This window comes from Sinocyclocheilus rhinocerous, unplaced genomic scaffold (assembly GCF_001515625.1).
Source record: "Sinocyclocheilus rhinocerous isolate Xijiao unplaced genomic scaffold, SAMN03320098_v1.1 scaffold1334, whole genome shotgun sequence".
Lineage (NCBI taxonomy): Eukaryota > Metazoa > Chordata > Actinopteri > Cypriniformes > Cyprinidae > Sinocyclocheilus > Sinocyclocheilus rhinocerous.
In genome coordinates, this window is record NW_015626864.1 from 740105 (window position 1) to 761419 (window position 21315).

Here is a 21315-nt window from a genome sequence, read left to right on the forward strand (position 1 = left end):
CACACATGCTTGTTTGTTAGGTTAGTGTCCTTATTTAAAGTGATGAACTACACCTGTGTTAACTTAAGGGCAACTTAAGGGCTCACTTTATATTCACTAAAATCACTGTGATAACAGTTAGTTAAAAATGATTGCAGAAATATTTCTTATAATATATAAATATTTGTGTAGGTCAATGCTGCTCAGTTTTGCCTGACATTTGAGACTATCAATAGCATGATTGAATTCTTCAAAATCTGTTTCCATACAATGAATATGAATAGTCTCATTACAGATAATGACATGCCAAATTTGATTATGCATATGTTGTAAATATTCGATTTGAGAGCTTTGTTAGCATATGAATCTTTGTGATGAATTTTTATGATCTTTTTTATATGTACAGATTCAATGTACCAGCCCACCATTCATTGTATGCAAAAGAGCAGCAAGGACATTTTGTTAAATTTCTTCTTTTCTGTTCCACAGAAGAAAGTCATACAGGTTTAAAATATAAATAATGACAGAATTGTGAACTATCCTTGATGTGTGTATGAATCATTTTTATGATCTTTTTTATATTTACAGATTCAATGTACCAGCCCACCATTCATTGTATGCAAAAGAGCAGCAAGGACATTTTGTTAAATTTCTTCTTTTCTGTTCCACAGAAGAAAGTCATACAGGTTTAAAATATAAATAATGACAGAATTGTGAACTATCCTTGATGTGTGCAATGCTGTGTGTTATTCTAACCATTCTGGGGATGTGAAAACATTTATACAACATAACATTCCTCCTAAAAACGTCCTCTAATTTCCAGTGATAATTGCCATGTTTCAGTTTGACATGAAATGATTAGGAATGTGAGAGCAAGATTGAGAAGAAAGGGTTACAAAAAAATTACAAAACTGCTCTGACCCTCTCCTTGTCAGAGATATCTCCATGGTTACCCCCCCTCCCAACTGGAATGGGATGGTACAGCTTTGACAAGGAGAGCACGAAAGCAAGGGTGCGAGAAAAGCCCTCATTCCGTAGCACTGACTAAAATAAAATGTCTTTGTCCATGTAGCTTTGCCAGCTGCTATTTGGCTTCGTTATTCAGCATTTTAATTGGACGATTCCATCTGCTTAGCCTGGGTTTGAGACTTAAAACCCAAAACTACTGCGCCAGTTCACAGACGATCAAGGAAAGACTACAGGTATGTAGAGACATATGATAAATATGTGCATGTGTGGAAGTGATGCTTTATCGCATGCTGTAGAAGTATGATTAATTTTTAGTGTATTTCATCTTCATTGTACTTCATCTTCATTCTTTGTTGTACTTCATTGACAGAACCTGCTGCACTGATAAGTATGAGTACCGTCATACTTTGATATTGGATTATGCAGCATTTCATATACTGCAGTGCACAGGTGCGTTCTCATTTAGAGAATAATATTTGTCTCTGTTTCTCTCTTTCTATACTTTTGAGATAACACGATGCCCTGGATGTTTCTGGACTGGTTCGTCCCCGTCTATCTGCTGGTCTCGGTCCTGGTCCTGGCTGGTTTCGGAGCGTGTCTGTATTTTCTGGAGCCGGGTCTTCAGGATGCCCACAAGTGGAGCAACAAGTCACTGAGGCACCAGCCGCTGGCTCCCATAAGACAAACATGCTGCAAAGATGACGACAGCAACGCCTTATTATGATAGGGCATGTGTGGATGCTGCAATGAGACGTTTGTGCCAAATCATACTGTATATTGATGCCACTTTATCAAAATCCATTGTCTTTTCACAGGGTTTCTATAGTTATATGCAATGATCTGCAATCAGACTACAGAGCAAAATAGTATAATACACAGCAGAACTCGATTCATTTATATTTACAAAGAATATTATTTGCATTAAACTTTGTAATCTTAACAAAATTAGATGTATTCCCCTGCTATTTCAAAACTAATCATGAAAACTGTCTCTACAGCAGTGGTTTTCAACTAGGGATCCAGAATCCACTAGGGCACTTAAAATGATTTAAAATTAACATATGTGACCCTGGACCCTGGTCATAAGGGTACATTTTTCGAAATTGAGATTTATACAACATCTGCAAACTGAATAAATAAGCTTTCCATTGATGTATGGTTTGTTAGGATAGGATAATATTTGGCAGAGATACAACTATTTGAAAATCTGGAATCTGAGGGTGCAAAAAAATCCAAATATTGAGAAAATCGCCTTTAAAGTTTATCCAAATGAAGTTCTTAGCAATGCATATTACTAATCAAAAATTAAGGTTTAATATATTTAAAGTAGGACATTTACAAAATATCTTATTGGAACATGATCTTTACTTAATATCCTAATGATTTTTTGACATAAAAGAAAAATCAATAATTTTGACCCATACAATGTATTTTTGACTATTGCTACAAATATACCCCAGCGACTTAAGACTGGTTTTGTGCTCCAGGGTCACATATTATTATCAATAGAATTAATAATGATGCATTAAAATAAATTTTTACCAAAACCATTCAATTATTACACATAAAGTATTAATTTAGCTAAAAACCAGTAATTAAATTTAGGTAACCAAACGTGGTTTGATGTTCAAGTTGTTGTGTACTCAGGTGATAAACCATAAAGATCATTTGCAATGAGCCATCTCTCAATATTTCAGCCAAAAAACAAAAACAAAAGTATGTATTGCTATTCTAGCATTTATTTATTTATTTTTTTTAAATATTTTTTTATTTATATATTTTTAGTTGCTGAAATTTCGGTGCATCATTAACAATTTATATTAATATAACATTAAATAAATTAATCTAACTTAAAAAGAAAGAAAGAAAAAATAACCTCAATATCTACCACTGCTCTACTGGGATCATTGTATGACATAAAACAGCCATCCAGTGATGCTTCCCACACAAGTTGGCGTCAGAGTAAATTTTGGTGACATTTGGCCAAACTGGTGGAACATCCTTGACTTTTATGTGAAGGGTGTATTGTGTGAAAACACATTGCAAACAATGTACAAACAAGAGGGAATGTTTCCAGGTCATGACGGTCATGTTCCAGGTCACATTTTGGAACATGCCTGAAAAACCTGGAAAACCCATGTCCTAAGATACATACAGTACATTATACTGTGAAGTGAAGAGTAAAGTAGGGAACTCAAAATACTCAGCATGCTATTTGTCATTAGTCATTAAATAATTGTAGAAATATTGGAAACTGTGCAGCAGTTACTGACTTCTGATATAAAAAGTGCCATATTTCAAAAGTATGTTCAAGACTCATTCTTTTTAAGAATGCTAACTATATTTTAGTCATATCATCTGTTGTAGATGTTTTAACTTTTGCAATGTCTTTAAGATACTAAAATCACACTGTTCAAATTGTCTTATTAGTTGGCTAGCATTCTTTTCTGAGGCCCTGGAAGTGTTTATTAGCAGTTTATTAGTTTTAGTTATTTTCATGTGCCAGTAGTTAAGTGTCACTTAGATTATTTTTGGTTTGTAACATCTAGATTCACACCAATTTTGTCAACAAAATGCAATTGTCCCTTTAATGTGGTTAAAATGGTGTTAAGATGTTGGTTATAATCATACTTTGGACAATCATATATAATAATGGCATTCGCAATATAGTGGATAATTGTATCATGAATTGTTGCATGTTTTTTTCCCCTCTTGCAAATATTACTTTATTATATTAAACACAAACTGGTCAAGAAATCCTTCTCTTCTGCATGTTTTCACTTAATTTTGGAGTTTCACAAATTCTGCCATTTAGCGGGTATGATATGAAGAGAGTGGGTGAATGAGACAGTGGAGCTTCAGATGAGAAGAATGGAGGGAATGTAAGTCTAGTTCCCACCATTTCCTGACGCACTCTTCCCGCTTCATTCTCTCGCTTCTCTCTTCCAGTAAACAGACCACAGGATCACAGGTCAGTCATATTACATATTCTTTTCTCAATTTGATGTGCTCACTATATGCCTTAGTAGAATAATCAACCCCTTTTTCTGCATATTCAGTGAAATATTTGACTTTGGAAACCATATTTAATTCTATTTTTAGTCATGGTTCTCTTTATTTACAGTGAACTCGTAATTTTACTACTTACTATATATTTTGTGTAACATTCTCAAACGTTTTTTTATGAAATCGTATAGGCTGTGTTATATACTGCAATGAACCCAAGGGAACTAGATCCAACTGGAAACATATTACCTATTGTGTCTCCCCTCAACTCACCCTCTTTGTCCTCAGCAAGACTCTCCCCAAGTCTTATCCCTCTTTCTCCTTCCCCTTCCCGTCTTTCACCATGTCCAGTTACCTCAGGCTCTTCTCCCTCCCATCTCTCACCATTATCCACTTCTCCTTCTCGTCTCAGTCCATCTTCTCACTTTATTTCATCGTACTCTCCTGTTCGTCTGTCTCCCTGTCCTACTTGTGACCCATCTACCTCACCCACTAGAGTGTCCCCCTGTCCCGTACCTCTTTCCCCCTCTGTTGTCTTAAAAAAGCCCATCCATATTTCCTCCTTCAGTCAAACCGGGCAAAGCTTGGAACATCAGAACCTGACTGATAGTTCTCCACAAAGGTATGTTTCACTCAGTAGAGACGTTTTCAAACTTTTTGATGCCAAGGACCCCCACATTTGCAGATCCCTTCATGAGGAACCTCCTTCCTAAAATATAAAGACTCGTTTTTTTCCTGTGTGAGAAACAATGTGATACTTTAAAGCATTGCGTTTTGTAAAATTAAATACTAATAGACAATAATACATAATATTATAAACTAAATACTAAAAAATTCTATCAAAGCAAATAATTAAAATGTTATCTGAAAAATAATTACTTGGTGTTAAGTTGAGTGTTTATTTTTCTCCCCACTATATTTGATACAAAAACCTAATGTGAAAAGTTTTCAGTTAAATTAAAACTTATTTGTACAAAATTGTAACTCTAAATATCATTACAAAACACAGTTTTACAGTTAACTTTTTAATCCTTAAAAATACATTTTAAACAAATTCTACGGCTTCCCTATAATCCTGTTGCGCCCCCAGGGGGTCCCTAGATGCCAGTTTGAGAACCCCTGTCCCAATATACTACATTATCATGTGTCATTTCCTAATATTACATATTGCTAATGTCTTTAATTTTACAATATTTTACTCTGTTGAAAAAATTTGACTATAAAAAACGTTTAAAGTTTATTCCTCTTTCTTAATGCTACCTTGTCCATTTTTACTGTTCTGTGTTCTACAGCATCATCAATACAGTGGATACATCCCTAAATTCACCACAACTGAAGTCAGCCAAGACTACTTCTCAATTAGACACAACAATTAGAGTGCTACCAACTGACGAAAACAAACCATTACATTCTGCTAATATGCGTGGTAAAGCAAGGCCAGTAGAAAACAAAATGTCTAGATTCATGCCCATTTTATCCACTGAGAGAAGTGTGAGATCAATCCCCATATCCAACACGAGGGGTCAAAAAAAGCAAACTGGCCTACAACAAGATCCATTCAGACCTCCACAGCAGGATAAACTAAAGCAAAATTCGAACATCTGTTGCAGGGGAGTTACCAAGTCTTCAATGTCTGAAAGCTTAAGCCCTAAAAACCTCAGACATGTTGAAAAAAGTGCATTCAGACCACAAAATTTAGCTAGCTATCAAAAGAAACGCCAATCCCAAGACCCTACTCTAGTTCGAATCCGGCTTGGATTGATTAAAACAGGCAGGATTATAAACTCTGGTGCCCAGTTTTCTAATCTGGAGAAGATCAAGAAAAGCAGTGAAGGGAACAACCCAAAAATTCAGAGCGATGGACATCCTGCTGTTTCGGAGAAGTTAAAACAACCTGTTCGTTCAAAGATAATGTTAGGGGCAGCCAAGCAGATAATAAGACCCACCATGATGTGTGAGAGGAGCTGTGAGAAACCTCAAAACCACCCACAAGTTTCAGCTGAAAGAACAAGACAACTCTCCACACAGTCAGCACTTACAAATCCAATCTCATCACCTAAAAGTATCACAAACCAAAAGGATATTTTTCAAGAACTGGACAATGTAAGTTCTCCAAAGGAATACAGTGTACTGGTTTCACCCAACTCAGAGCTTCAAGACAGAGCTTCAGAGGACTGTAATGCAACCAATGATCGTTCTCATGAAAGTAATATGATGATGAACTCTTCCCAACAGAATCAAACCAGTGCTAATGACAACCAAGAGTCTAAACCAAAGATCAGGCCTCAGTCTGCAGCTTCTGAAACAGACACCGCTGTCATCACATCCCGCTACAGTAAAACATCAGGTCAGTGCAGCCAGATGAGCTGCTTCCAGTTCCCTTTGAAGAGTCACAGATCATCCACTGAATGTGGTCAGCTGAGCCGAATCTGTAGACCTGTGATCAAAAGAACATCTGACAGTAGGCCTACATACAGTGGGTACGGAAAGTATTCAGACCCCCTTAAATTTTTCACTCTTTGTTATATTGCAGCCATTTGCTAAAATCATTTAAGTTAATTTTTTTTCCTCATTAATGTACACACAGCACCCCATATTGACAGAAAAACACAGAATTGTTGACATTTTTGCAAATTTATTAAAAAAGAAAAACTGAAAAATGCTCAGTATTTAGTAGAAGCACCCTCTTGATCTAATACAGCCATGAGTCTTTTTGGGAAAGATCCAACAAGTTTTTCACACCTGGATTTGGCGATCCTCTGCCATTCCTCCTTGCAGATCCTCTCCAGTTCTGTCAGGTGGGATGGTAAAAATTTAAGGGGGTCTGAATACTTTCCGTACCCACTGTACATTGCGGCATTATTTAAATTTAGTATATAAACAGCCTAGGCATGTAAAGTATCATGTATCAGGGAGGAAGACTTGAACTTGTCATTAGTGGTGAATGTTTGGGCAAGAAGCACTGTTAGTATTTTGATGTTTAGGGTTAGAGATTTGAACCAGCCCTTAAGCCTATTACATTTTTTTTACTTAAGTGCACAATATGATACTTTAATTTGATACCTTAAATCATGTGGTTAAACCAAAACACCTTTGTAACCATATAACAACATGGTAAAAATCACCTAGAACACCTTAGAAACTGCACTGTAACGTTAAAAAAAATGCACCCAACACCTTAGGAACTAAATATACAATATGTGCTAAAAGTCACACTAAATACTTTAGCAACATGCTACAAAATCACTCAGAACATTTTAGCAACAACTACCAATGTGCACTTAGAACCTTGTCACATAGCAATGTGCTAAAAATAACAAGGAGCACTTTAGCAAATACTCGCAACATGCTAAAAATAATTCAGAACACTGTGCAATTTGCAAAAAAATCACTCAAAACACTATCAGCCCCATAGCAATGTGCTAAATATCACCCAGAACACCTTAGCAGTTGCACAGCAACATGCTAAAATCACTCAGAACACCTTTGCAACTGAATCGCATTGACCTGGCACGAGCGAGCACTTGCATTTTCATCAGGAAAATTTTGAATGGAATACTACTACTACTACTAATACTACTAATGGAATGCTACTAGCCTGTAACTCTAATATGAATTCATACAACATTAATGATCTCTACAGTCAGCTCTTTGGGATCATGCAACATAAACACTGGTGATTAAAGTGACGTCAATGTCCAAAAGGGACAATGCTATATAATGTATATCACCAAATAAAAATAAGGTCAAGTCAAAAAGGCTTGTGGTAGATCTTTTTTTTTTAAATACTCAATATGTATCTTGAGATCTGAACCATATAAACCCTAATATGCGAGTGTTTGCTGAATATAAGCCATGATACTGTATATAGATGACATTGGGCAAACTGTAAATGGTATAGTGTGCAAAATAGGGACTCTGCCTTATCATCAAGCACAGGCCTGTCTAAACATAGTGAGATAACCCAGTTATGAGGTAAAAGACACCACTGAGGCTCAACGGCACTTCAGTGGCCACTGAATACGCCACAAATACTTCACATGTGAACAGAGTGCATAAGACAAGCAGGCACAGTCGTGAAATGTGAGTAGTTTTGATGACATAAATTGCGCAATCTTAAATTAATCAAAATTAATCTTTTGTTTTGTACAGTTATGTGGTATTGTGAGTTTAAGTTTATATAAAACCGACTTTATTTACATAATATTATGTATTTCAGGATATTCAGTGAGGATTAAAATGTTGGATGGAACAAGGTTTTTTTTTAATTTTATTTATTTTTTTATTATGCAATAGAAGAACAACAAAGACAAGTAAGAACAAAAGACAATAAGGGTTACAAACAATACTCCAAAGCATACTATGTTAGCTTATAAGACTTACACCATGAAAGAGTCTTACAAGTAATAGAATTATTAGAGTTTCTTAAAGAGTTTACATACACATCCAAATCTTTCCTGAAAATAAAAAAGTAGGGAGTTTTCTTTGAAAATGTGCACTTATGAATGTAAAATTTAGCAAGATATAGCAATTTAGCAAGATATAGCAATATCTCTAAGAAGAGTAACCAAAAAAACAAAATTTTGGGGGTTATACAAAAGTTTGGATATAAATATTTTTAACAAAATTGGAAAAGTCAACCCAGAACACTTTAGAATAAGCACAGTCCCAAAACAAATGATTGATTGTTTCTTCAGACTGAAGGCAAAAGGAGCAATTGGGGGAAATACTATTGTTAAATTTAGCAAGTTTGTAATTTACCGGTAACAATTATGGATAATTTTGATAGAGACTTCAACAACTTTATTAGATAAGAAGAATTTTTGTCGAAGAAGCCAAAACTCTTCCCATTCTATATCACTAAATATGGAAAATTAGAGGACTCGATGACTTCAGCAGAACGGAATAGATGTTATCAGATAGTTGTTATTATTATTATTATTATTATTATTATTATTATTATTATTTATTTTGCTCCAAACATTGATTTTAAGAAAATATATATATATATATTCTTTTGATTATCATATATTTTCTAACCGAAAAAAAAAAAGTTCCTTAAGGAAAGTCATTGTAGGCTATATCACGTTGCTTTACACTGTTCACCAGTCCTGTTTTTAATCATTAGCCACGGTAATAGCCTAGTCTAATTATTCTGCTTGATACAACATGCATTGTAATGTTTAATATAAATATATCTACAAATGTAGCTTACTAAAGCAAACATAGACAAACGGCTACGATTTAAATAGCAGAGTGCCGCAAAAAGATCAAAAATCACCTAGCGACCCGAATCCCTAATTTCAGCTCGACCCGTGCACTGAGCATGCGCGCTGCATCACCCAGTCTCCCGTTAGTTTCCTTGGTAACAAAAAAAAGGGTGGAGGAAGGAATGAGGCGCATCGAGCTGCGAATAGAAAGGCGAGAGACGGGGTGAAAGAAAGAGGGAGAGAGGTACCTGAACACATGATCATTCCCTAACGTCTGTCCAACTCCTGCCTTAGCCTACTTATACTTCAATAGACTGTAAAACCGCGAGAGGCAGAAAAAGGACGAAAAATAAAACATAGGCTATCCTTCGATCGCTACAAAAATCGGTAAGTGGGAAGAGTGTTTCCCTCTGATTATTATACGAATCATTTTGAGGTAAAAACATGATGGAACAAACGGGGAGGGTAATGTGTGTATGTTTGGCTTCCCGTCCTTTAAACCGTCAGTAACGTTTAAAATGCCATTAATACTAATATTATTCTCTATTGAAAGACGCACATCATTGTCGCTTTGAAGGAAACCTCTCAAGTTATGTGTTGGTGTTTAAAGAGCGTCTTGGTGCGTGAGAAAGGTCCAACCGTGGGTGATTAATCCGATAAAGAGATTTGTTGAGTGGCCTCTATAATAATTCATTATTTGTTGCTGATTTTGGGTGGCATGTGTGTTAATATAGGCCGACAACTCAGTGGAGCATTTAAAGTGGACTAGGCTGGGAAATATGAGCACTAGATCACAATAGCATACAAAGGATTTATTCACTGATGTATAATCTTTGTGGTTTTCCTCAGCAAATCCTATTGTTTCTAAACAACAACATATTGTACATGCAAAACAGAGTAGAGGAGAGTGGGGTAAGCTGTACCACTTTTTTATTTTTATTTTTTTTACTTATTTTGTCCTTTAGGCAAAAAGAAATGTGGCTTAAAGGGATAATTCACCAAAATTTTAAAATTCTGTCGTCATCATTTACTCACCATCCACTTCTAAACCTGTATGAGTTTATTTCTTGTGCTGAACACAAAAGAAGATATTTTGAAGAATTTTGGTAAACAAACAGTTGATGGTAGCCATTGACTTTTAGTCAAGTGTAGGTAAAACTAATATTTCTATACTGTAAGATTTCTGCTGTGCAGTGTAATTTGAAAATATATAACAGCATATGTAACGGAGTCATAGATGCTGCTTCACAACACAAAATAAACAGTGATCCACATACTTATGTTGTCATATTAGAGATTAAATTGGAAATTACATTTCAAATAAAAATATTATCATCATAACAAATATTAATATAAACAAAACAATTTTAAGTCATATTTTGCTGCATATTATTTGCAAAAGCTTCGTATTCAGAATATGTGAATGTAGTTTATAGAACTTACATTTAAAATGATATTATCATAACTAATATTCATGTAAACATAATTATAGTAGAATGTATTTTGCTGCATACGATTTGCATTTTAAAGTTTAATATTCAGAATATTTGAATGTAGTTATATACTGATTACATTCAAATAAAATGTGTATTATAATAATATTAATATAAATAAAAACTGATGATTTTAAGTCATATTTTGCTTTACATTATTTTCATCTAAAAGTTCACTATTCAGTATATTTAAGTAGTTAAATACTACCTTCAAATAAAATAAATAATACAAATAAAGTAAAAAATGATAATTTGCAGCACCTTAAATATATGATCACATAAATCTACTTTACTAGATTTAATGGCGGCACAGTGTAGCATTTATAGTGAAATAACATTTTGCCTGATTAAATGTATTGATTGTTTATGATTCACTCTTTCACACAGACATGTCAGAAATTGTGCCCCCTGAAGTGAGACCCAAACCTGCCGTCCCAGCTAAGCCATCTCATGTGGCCCCGCCTTCTAGCGTTCCCTTTGTGCCTTCACCCCAAGGAACGGGGGGTGAAGGTCAAGGGTCAGGTCGAGGATCTGCATTGCTTGGATACATCGGAATAGACACCATCATCGAGCAGATGCGGAAGAAGACCATGAAGACAGGCTTTGACTTCAACATCATGGTGGTTGGTGGGTGGGAGAGCAGTTTGTTCACATTTACTTTTTACTTTTTTCACTTTCTTACCATTTCCCCTCTCTCTCTCTCTCTCTCTATCTCCAGGTCAGAGTGGTCTTGGGAAGTCTACTTTAGTGAATACTCTCTTTAAGTCACAGGTGAGCAGGAGGAGCACAAGCTGGAGTCGTGATGAGAAGATCCCAAAGACTGTTGAGATTAAATCTGTATCTCATGGTAAGAGTATACTGATCATGTGACTTCTAAACATTTAACTGTCTCATTGTGTCAAGGATTCACAACAGCATCCGTTGCTTGTTCAAGGAAACCTTTTAAGCACTGGTTGCTAAAGGACAGACCTTTCACTTGACAGAAATAGACATCATGGACTAATTAAGAAAGACTCATTTAGTTACTGCTGATGTAATCAACACACCAGGGCCTGTAGCACAGTGGCGACCTAAAGCATATGTGCTTTTGAGTAAGATGTGTCTAGACTGGCATGTGTTGTGCCCAGGCCAAGTTAGGAGGCCAGCTGTTGGTGAATCCCCTATAGGTAAGTCAACAGCTGGCAAACTAAATGATATCATATGTATCCAAATGGTGTTCAGAAAAAGGCTAGATATTTATTTCTTATTGACGTTGTGAGATATTGTTCTTATGGTGTTTGAAATGTAGGTGTAAAATAGGTGTCAGGTGGGAAATGTTTTAAATCATCATGACATTGTGTCTAGATAAACATGTCTGACTTAAAAAAACAGTTAACCCATGTAACGTAGTTTAGATAAGGAAGGAAGAAGTCAGGGTCGTCTTTACTGAGGCTCGTGATCTTTATCGAACGTTTCAGAGTTCCAAAACAAAGTCACGCCCACTGCGCTTCAAATAAATTCAGTCCCAAAATAAATAAATCCATGGGCAGCTCTCCAGAGCATTTGACACACACACACACACACGAGTCCTCAGTCAGTCTCCCTCCTCTCGCTTCCTGTTTCCTGGTGGCTTTTAACCGGTCTCTCCACGCCAATTACTGCAAGCAGACACAGGTGATTGTCATTTTGCACTTAACCTACTTACCGCTCATCTTCAGTCCCACTCTACTGCTGCAGACACCTCTCTGGACCACGACCCCCTTTCCACATACCCCCACCATTTGACTCAGGCCACTGCAGGGGTGCGTGGCTGAACAGAGAGTGAATTCTCATCCCAGGAGATAATAGCGGAGGGTGAGAACGGCCCACCTGAACGCCAAGCATTCTTTTTCAATGGTGCTGTACTTCGTCTCTCTCTTAGAGAGCTTCTGACTGATGTGCAGCACCGGCCGCTCCTCTCCCTCTATCTCCTGGGACAGGACCGCTCCAAGCCCTCTATCCGACACTTCCGTCTTTAGTAAAAAAGGGAGAGAAAATCAGCAGAATGGAACAGCAGTCCACCACACAGAGCAGCCTTTACCTGGGTGAAAGCCTGCTGACACAGCTCCGCCTCCCATGTTCTCTCTTCCCACAAGAGACATCCACACATAAATATCCCAATAATTAACTAAACGGGGGCCAATTTGTTCCCAAAATTAGTGGATGTCGGAGGCACGGGTTAACTGCAACCACTATACTATGATTTTGTCCCCGAAATTAAATAACCGTGGACATTATCGGATATTCCACCACATTCCCGTACACACACCATACCTGAACCATGCGACTTTTATCCAATGCCTCGGGCTGAATCAGGCTTTGATCAATTGAGCTCTGGTTACATCCTGAATCCACCAAAGCCTGATAAGTAACCCCTTAATACTCCCAGGTATTTGGTATAAGCCAGCTTGATTGGGGGCAGCCTGTGGGGCGTCTGGGACCCGGATCCAGTGTCCCCACCTCCATCACTGGACACCTGTCAATAAAATGCCCCGGATCCCCACAGGCCGGCCCAGGACTGGAATTGAGAACCACTGTGTTAGAACATTAAGTCTTATGGTTTGGAATGCAAATGATAACAGAATTTTTATTTTGGGGTGAACTGCCCCTTTAAGAATGTTTCAACTGTTTTTGTCCAAATAATAGTCAGTGGTGTCGATTCAATACTGGACCGCATACATGATATGGACAAAGGTGGTGTTATTTTGTGACACTGAACCACTATATCCTGTCACAGAAACAATCACTGGCTGCATTTACTGCATTTGTAGCTTGACAAATATTGATTTTGCAGTGATTGAGGAAGGAGGGGTGAAGATGAAGTTAACAGTCATTGACACACCAGGTTTTGGGGACCAAATCAACAATGAAAATTGGTGAGTATTGTGTTATTTGTGACTTCTCTGTTAAAGCCAGAGGACCGGTAGCTATTTTTTAACAAATTTAGTTGTTGCATATGATCCAAAATGCCAGTGCATCCTTCATCACTGCATCTGGGAAACTGAGGACATGCATTTGTGTCAGATAAAATAAATGGGGTCAGTTGTGTGCTTAATTTTGGCTGCTACTAACTGGCATCAAAAACTGAACAAAAATGTTCCAAGTGTGAGGGTCAGTGTTTTGACTTCCAGATTTGCACTTAATTTGCACAGACAAGAATCAGATTGCTGGTAGGGATGCCAAATGTGAGTGTGTTTTGGCAGCACGCCCTCAGTGATCATATCCAAGATTCTCAGTTAAGGGACAAAGTGATTTTCTTTGTCATTCAAATGCCTTAGAGAAAATAGTGCTTCATTGGCTGTTGGGTGTTAATGTAGCCTTTTATGCAGCTTTTTATTCATACAGAACCAAAGCTTAAAACCAAAATTTATTTTAAATTTTTCGCTTGGGGTAAAAAGAAGTTTGAAATACGTGAGCAGTGGTATACTTTTTTGCAAATATCCCGACGCCACCCATGCTGTTGAGAGAGGCATTTAGATGAATATGTAAATATGTGCTGCATGCTTTCCTCTCAATAACGAAACAAATACACAACAAAAATGACAACACTGAGAAAACAGAAGTTGATCTGATCAGAGTGATGTGGGTATGTTTGCAATAGCTCTGTAATTCAGCACTCCGGTAAAGTCACGTCATGTTTATTTATGTAGAACTTCATACAATAGATTGCTTTAAAGCAAGCGGCTTTATCATATTAAACATGAAATAACAGCATCAGTGTCACTTGGTTTCAAGTAGAATTACAACTTCAATTTCTACTAAAAAGTAACTCTCCGGTATGTTTGTGTTTTTACTTGTGTCTGAGCAAGATGGACTGAACAGAAGAAATTAACCACTTTTCTGGAACGTTCACTTCAAGCTGTTTCAAACTGTGAATGAACTACAAACAAACTGTTTGGTCTAGTCTGGTTTTTCATTTGCTGTTTCAACGTTTCATGTACTCTAACATAGCTCTCAACATGCAACATTGTTGAATTTTTTTCTTTTGTGTTCCGAGTTGGGAGCCCATATCCAAATACATCAATGAACAATACGAGAAATTTTTGAAGGAAGAAGTCAACATTGCTCGCAAGAAACGCATCCCTGATACCAGAGTACACTGCTGCTTGTACTTCATATCTCCAACTGGACACTCGTGAGTTTGAATTACATAGGAATATTTTACTTTAGTTCATATACCATGTAAAACAGCTCACATACTTGTACCAGATTCTATCAGTAAGTATTGAAGTTTATCTTTTCATCATATATGACAGCATAGTATATGATCAGCCACAGCTAATCACATACTGAATCAGCTCACATTTTGGTGCCATATTATTAGCTATAATTAACCAAATTGGTCTCTGTCGAGAACACCAATAAGATAATGGATTTCTGTGTGCTTCTCTGGAGTATTAATATCTTTGAGATTTATTTTTATTATTTGTCAATAGTTGAAAAATGCTTGCAGTTGCAGCTTCATTCATTATTGAATTATTGAATATTTATTGAAATCTGAATAGTTTTTAAAACTTGCCAACGTTGTAAATGGTTACAGAGGAACAACTCGGCATCTGACGATCACACACTACCAGACTTTGAGGTCATTCCGAACACACAGATGCATGACAAATGAAAACAAAATGTGTTCAAAAATGGGCTCAAAATATCAAACATGTTTGATATTGTCAGACTGCATAGAATCATAGTCTGTTGTTAAAAATTGAAGTCTGTGATCATCATACTCTACATGGTTTTCTGTGGAATCTGTCATCTCAAATTTGCCGAATGGCTCTGACTTTCGACAACTTGCATCGACTTGTCCAGATTGCAAATTGGAGCAAAAACCTGGGAAAAAAGTTGTGTAGTGTATTCCAGCTGTGTAAGCCGCTGTGTTGATTTAAGACTGTGTGCGTGAGCGTTCATTCAGCTGTAATGCTTGACTGAGCTTTATTAGTCAAACTGTGAACCTCAGAAAGGCCAGTGGTCCTGTAATAAAATCTGCTTCTATCAGTCTATTAATTATATCTCGTTCCCCTTTCACAGGCTTCGCCAGTTGGATATTGAATTCATGAAACATCTGAGTCGTGTGGTCAACATCATTCCTGTCATTGCCAAGTCGGACACACTCACTCTTGATGAGAAAACTGAATTTAAACAGAAGGTAAGAATGAAAGACAGATTCACATGGTGATTCAAAATCAAGTCCGTTTTCTCACGCTGATTAATTACAGTTTACTATAATCTCTTGTAGGTGAGGAAGGAGCTGGAAGCGTGTGGGATTGAGTGTTATCCACAGAAGGAGTTTGATGAAGACATGGAGGATAAGAGTGATAATGATAAGATCAGGGTAAGGGGAACTTCTCACGTCTTACATCTTGCATGCTGTTCTTTTTCTTTACATCTCTCTTATCTCATCTTTCATCCCTCATCTGTTGGTCTGTGTGTTTTCACATCACGTTTGTCTTATTAAATCTGTGCATTACAGGAGGCAATGCCCTTTGCCGTGGTAGGAAGTGATAAAGAGTACCAGGCCAATGCCAAACGAATTTTGGGCAGGAAGACACCCTGGGGAGTGGTGGAGGGTGAGTAGGCAGAAGTGTTTGCTGTGTTATTTCAAACCTTTAATGCAGATTTCTGGAATAAAAAAAAAAGTTATCTGTTTGTTTCACTGTGCCAAGCTAGATTAAAATATTTATTTTTGTTATTGTGGTTCTAGTATTATAACAAAATAGATAAGTGGAGTTTTGAAACTGAAGTCAAATCCTAGAGTAATTGATGAGAACTTCCCGCAGCTGGCAAACAAACCTATAATATTTGGGTCATTTTCTATATTGGGTGCATTTTCTGTCTGTTGCATTTAAAACATGGACTGAAATTGCTTCCAAGAGGATTATGTTTTGGGTTTATATGTATATTTGCACAAAATAATACAAATATGTGAACATAAGGAATTTTAATCACTTTTTCAATCAAATAAAAAAAAATTGAATCTCAAAAGGTTACAAAACGAAACTGCATGTTTTCTGTATGTTTTCCCCCCTGTCAGTATGTACTTAGGGCAGCTTTAACAATTTAACTTGACCAAACAAGACAATGTCAATTTCAAGGTATCCTTTTAAGATACTGTGTATAAAGAATGAGCTATTTTACAGTAAACCTTTTGTATTTGTACTTGTGTACAGTGTATTGTGTTGATACATATTTTCTGACAAAACACTTTTTTTTAAATCTCTGTAGTTGAAAACCCAAATCACTGCGAATTCTCCTTACTTCGTGATTTCATGATTAGGTGATGTATGAAGCCTTATTTGATATGCTAATCTTAATATTATTGTATTCACTACTGTTCAAAAGTTTGGTGTCAGTAAGATTTTTTTTTTTTTTGAAAGAGTACATTTATTCAGCAAGGAAAATGACAATAAAAACATAATGCTACAAAAGATTTCTATTTCAAATAAATGCTGTTCTTTCTATTCACCCTGAAAACATGTTTTCAACAAACAATACTAAGCAGCGTAACTGTTTTCAATATTGATAATAAAAATAAATGTTTCCTAAGCAGCAAATCAGCACATTGGAATGATTTCAGAAGGCTCGTGCGACACTGAAGACTGGAGTAATGATGCTGAAAATTCAGCTTTGCATCACAGGAATAAATTTAATTTTAAAATGTACTTTTAAAAAATCAGTTGTAATAATATTCCACAATATTACTGTTTTTACTGTATTTTTGAACAAATAAATGCACCCTTGATGAGCATGAGAGACTTTTCAAAAACATAGAAATCTCACTGTCTCCAAATGTTTGAACAGTCAGTCATTTGTTTTTTATTTATTTATTTATTTATATATTTATCAATGTTTATGCTCTCTTAATATCAATAATAATAAAAAACAAAACACATTTTATATAATTCAATTTGCAGGCTTTATATTAAAAAAATAATAATAAAAAATAACAGTGACTCAACACAAATAATATTGTTATAATACACTCAGGTCTCACCTCCAGGACCTGAAGGAGGTCACTCATAACATCCATTACGAGACGTACCGTGCCAAGAGGCTCAACGATAATGGAGGTCTACATCCCATCTCCTCCTCTGGCCAAGACACACAAGAAAGCAACCTGTGAGGAAACAAATGAGCGGCATAGTAAGGATGCGAGAGAAAACCAAGATTCATCTTGTAATAATTCAGCTGTGCGTGCTCAGAAGATTTCATCGCTGTGGAGGTTTTGTCTTTATTCTCCTTTTAGTCATCATCTCTTGTTGCACAACATTTGAAAATAAGAAAAAGCCTTCCCCAGTTGCTCACTCTGCTGACTTTAGTGAGCGAGTTTGCTCGTGATAATCATGTTCAGGTCTAACATGATGGTAAATAGCCTTGTGCTATAGCATTTGTAATTGGAAATTGCCCAGTGTTGGCATATCACTTGCTCTGTCCTCTACTACTGGAACCTATACTGCCACTGCAGTCTGCAGCTCAATGGGCCTTATTTATTAAAACATTTAGCACACTTTTAGTACCTATGCCAATTAAACATACTCAAGTTATGTGTAAGCCTACTAAATTTTAACACGCAAGTGTTTTAATAAGTATCTCATTTTCTTTGGCCCTGTAAGAGTACAGCAGTGTTTCTTTAAGTACATTAGATTCTCTAGTACTAACTTTTTACCATTGCTGTGTATCTCTGCCAAAACAAGTCTCAGAGGACTTTGAAGTGACCACTGAAGCATATTCCTACAGATCATTCCAAGCAGGTACAGCAGTTTAAATGCATGCCAGGATTTACAGTGGCTAATGTGTTTAAATAAACTTCAGGAGGAAACTGAAAGAGCACTGATTAAAAATGATCAGTGCCTTTAACAAATCAAGAGTTGTGGTTTTGAGGTTTTTCTTGAAGCACATTTTGTATGGACACCCCATGTTTGTGTGAATGAGTATGAAAATTACAAAGCTTTCTCAAAGTTTTGCAGATGGTAATAGTGATTTCTGTCTTCAAATGTGATGGAATTTTTATTTTCATCCCATGTGTGCCAATATTTCCAATTGTGTGTATATGTGTAATTACTTCTACATTCCATCTCACAATATCACTTCATGGAACATTATATATGTAGGAAGTCTACACATACTGATCCTAAATCAGTTCATCTTTTTCATATCACATTTAATTAATGCTGGTGTGGAATAATAAAACACCTTTGAACAATAATTATGAAATATTATTTATATTGTATTTATGTTTTATTTATTATGATGCTTATGTTTTAATTTAATAAACATGTTTGCCATAATTGCCTTGACTTTTTTCGGGTCCAAACACAACTCCGTTTACCAGATGTCTTTTCAGTTCAGTTCATGTTTGTGATTTGTTTCAGTTGTATTGAATAGAACAGAAACAGAGACTGTCATCTCGGCATTTCCAACATTTTGCCTGTAGAGGGAGCTGTACGACTAAAGACTAAACTGAGTCAGTATTCACCACAGAGTCCAGTGAGTGGCGCGATTCTGAATCGTCACAGCAACACAACAGTCCACTCTATTCGGTTCACACCGCGTTTAATTACTAGTCCATCCGAATTCTCTCATGTCACGTGTGTGTCGTTCCTGCCATCGTATTTCAAACGCTGTAACATGGCTTTGACTTGATGAAAACCGTTTTATAAGTGCAGTCAGTCTATTTAGATCCTTTAATCCTTTAAACTCGCCCCTCATTTATCATGTTGCAGGGCTATCTATCTTTGAGTGTGTTCTTTGCTAAACGCGCCTGGCGCGGTGACATTTTAACAAACTCTGGCACTGAGGTAATTGGTTTTAAGTTGGTTCTCATTTGGACAACGTTATTTATCGTGGCGTTTTAGACGATACAGCAATACCGTCGTCTTTGACTCTCCGTGTGTCGTTTCCGGTTATTTCTGGCTGCTTGGAAAAGGAGGCGGAGCCAAATGCTCTCCCTGCTCTGTTATCTGAGAGAAGTACTTTTTAGTGAGTGTTGGTTAGGTAGTCAAGTCTACTAATGTAGTGTACTTTCAGACCTCATTTTACTCTTTATAACTTGAATGAATCTATGTTATTGATCCAGTGGAACCCACCGAAACGGTTTAGAGCTTTAGGTGGTGGAGCAGAACTGATTAATTAGGTCTAGATATAACTCTTTTAATAATTTACTCCTTTAATAATGTGTAATTAAGGTAAAGTTGTGTAGGTTACGCAAATATAGACCTTATCCAGTGAAGCTTTATATTGGTTACATAAACGTTTCTCTCATCTTTGTGAGCTCCCCAACAGCTCGCAAGCGGTACTGCAGTTAGTAGACATTTCAAAAAGAGAAATCCACATGCTGCAAGTCATGACAACAAAATGGCTGACCTTCACGAGAACAAAACGTACTCTCTATATATAGTGACCGCAATTTTCACTAGATTCGTTTGCTATAAAAAATGAAAAACATGTTTGCATGTGAATCAAGTTAAAATACATTATTCATTTTGCCAACATATGAAATGTATTGGGTGTGTTCACTTTATGTGCATTTAAAAATCATAGCTTTATTCTTTTGAACCTTACTTCTGTTTATCATGTTGGTTATTATGAAAAAAAAATGCATATGAACAGACAAAATAAGTCCTCCCACGGGTCAAGCTCCCTTCCCCCTCACATTAAGTCTCCCTCCCCCTCCGCCACGGCATTCTTCTCCGTTAATATTTAGTAGCTGTTCACAAATAAGCGTAAGTAAAGTCATAAGAGCAATTTCAACTCTCATGATGTTCTTCATTAACGGTTCACTAATATGGACTAGTATTTCCTGCACTACTATTCAGCAATGCAACCGCTGCCAGTACTTCGATTCACCAATGATTCTTTTGAGTCTGTTCTTATTTTAGAACCGAATCAAAATATATACCAAGGTAGTCCGATTGGCGACCGAATGACTCTCATGAACCGGTCCAGAATAAAAAACACGCATTGAGCGGTAACTCATTGAAATAACTCACACAAATTGTGTTCATGACCGATTCGAAATGAACCATAAACTACTTTTAGCCCACTCAGGACTAAATCAATACGTGTTGTTCACATGACAACGCTTATGATGCGCATTATAAGCTTTGGTGTATGGTGGCAACTCATATTTATATTTAGAAAGGTGGTGCTATGTAGCAGTTCAGAAAGGATTGAAAACCGAGGACATGGATGCCAGGCAGGGGAGTAGTTTGTGGAGGGATATAACCCCCCCAATAACCAAAACTAGCAAGTACAACCCCCCCAATATTTATACCATGGTTAATGGAAACCTCGAATCAGGCTATTAATTCATTATTTAAATCGCGCCTTCAGCGCATTTATAAGCGCTAACTTCACGTGCGAACCGAACGGAGCAGTTATCAGCACAATATGACTGAAGGCAGCGCTGTTCACGAGCGGCGCGCGAATCACGCCAGCGCACGAGAGAAGTGTGATCATATTTGCGCGAGCCATTCCTATCGCAAAGCTGATGGTCAAATATGTGATCTATTTGAATTATTTAGAGAAACAGCTACTTTAAAATGCCATGTAGAAAGTCGAACAGTATCTAAAAAAGGCAAATAAACTAAAAAAGTATGATGAAAAGAGGAGAAAAAAGTATTGAACCAGCACATATAATAAAA

General features: G+C 36.6%; 2 protein-coding genes across 6 annotated transcripts; both read left to right on the top strand.

The window, feature by feature from the left end:
* The first annotated feature begins 3869 nt into the window (after positions 1-3869).
* Positions 3870-7638, top strand: LOC107718891 (uncharacterized). Its single transcript, XM_016526149.1, has 4 exons — positions 3870-3919; positions 4146-4576; positions 5247-6301; positions 7598-7638. Exons 2-4 carry the CDS (start codon positions 4164-4166, stop codon positions 7636-7638), a joined length of 1509 nt encoding a protein of 502 aa, XP_016381635.1. The 5' UTR covers positions 3870-3919; positions 4146-4163.
* A 332-nt stretch (positions 7639-7970) lies between these two features.
* On the top strand, positions 7971-18916 carry LOC107718600 (neuronal-specific septin-3-like). 5 transcript variants are annotated; one of them, XM_016525765.1, is made up of 11 exons: positions 8828-8865; positions 10014-10076; positions 11045-11284; positions 11376-11504; positions 13470-13551; positions 14673-14810; positions 15704-15821; positions 15912-16007; positions 16146-16242; positions 16898-16949; positions 17660-18916. In XM_016525765.1, the coding sequence occupies exons 1-11, from the start codon at positions 8841-8843 to the stop codon at positions 17793-17795; spliced, it is 1176 nt and encodes a 391-aa protein (XP_016381251.1). In that variant the 5' UTR covers positions 8828-8840; the 3' UTR covers positions 17796-18916. The 5 variants fall into 5 exon arrangements, with proteins under 5 accessions (XP_016381273.1, XP_016381251.1, XP_016381279.1 ...); XM_016525793.1 differs by having other exon boundaries at positions 17673-17753; XM_016525787.1 differs by lacking the exons at positions 8828-8865; positions 10014-10076 and adding an exon at positions 7971-8037.
* Positions 18917-21315: the final 2399 nt, after the last annotated feature.

Coding starts and splice junctions, on each gene's coding strand:
- LOC107718891 (XM_016526149.1), top strand. CDS start 4,164: ATGAACCCAAGGGAACTAGATCCAACTGGAAACATATTACCTATTGTG. Junction 4,577..5,246: donor ACTGATAGTTCTCCACAAAG/GTATGTTTCACT, acceptor TGTGTTCTACAG/CATCATCAATACAGTGGATA. Junction 6,302..7,597: donor CCGCTACAGTAAAACATCAG/GTCAGTGCAGCC, acceptor TGATCTCTACAG/TCAGCTCTTTGGGATCATGC.
- LOC107718600 (XM_016525765.1), top strand. CDS start 8,841: ATGACTTCAGCAGAACGGAATAGAT. Junction 16,008..16,145: donor GTGATAATGATAAGATCAGG/GTAAGGGGAACT, acceptor TGTGCATTACAG/GAGGCAATGCCCTTTGCCGT. Junction 16,950..17,659: donor CTTCGTGATTTCATGATTAG/GTGATGTATGAA, acceptor TAATACACTCAG/GTCTCACCTCCAGGACCTGA.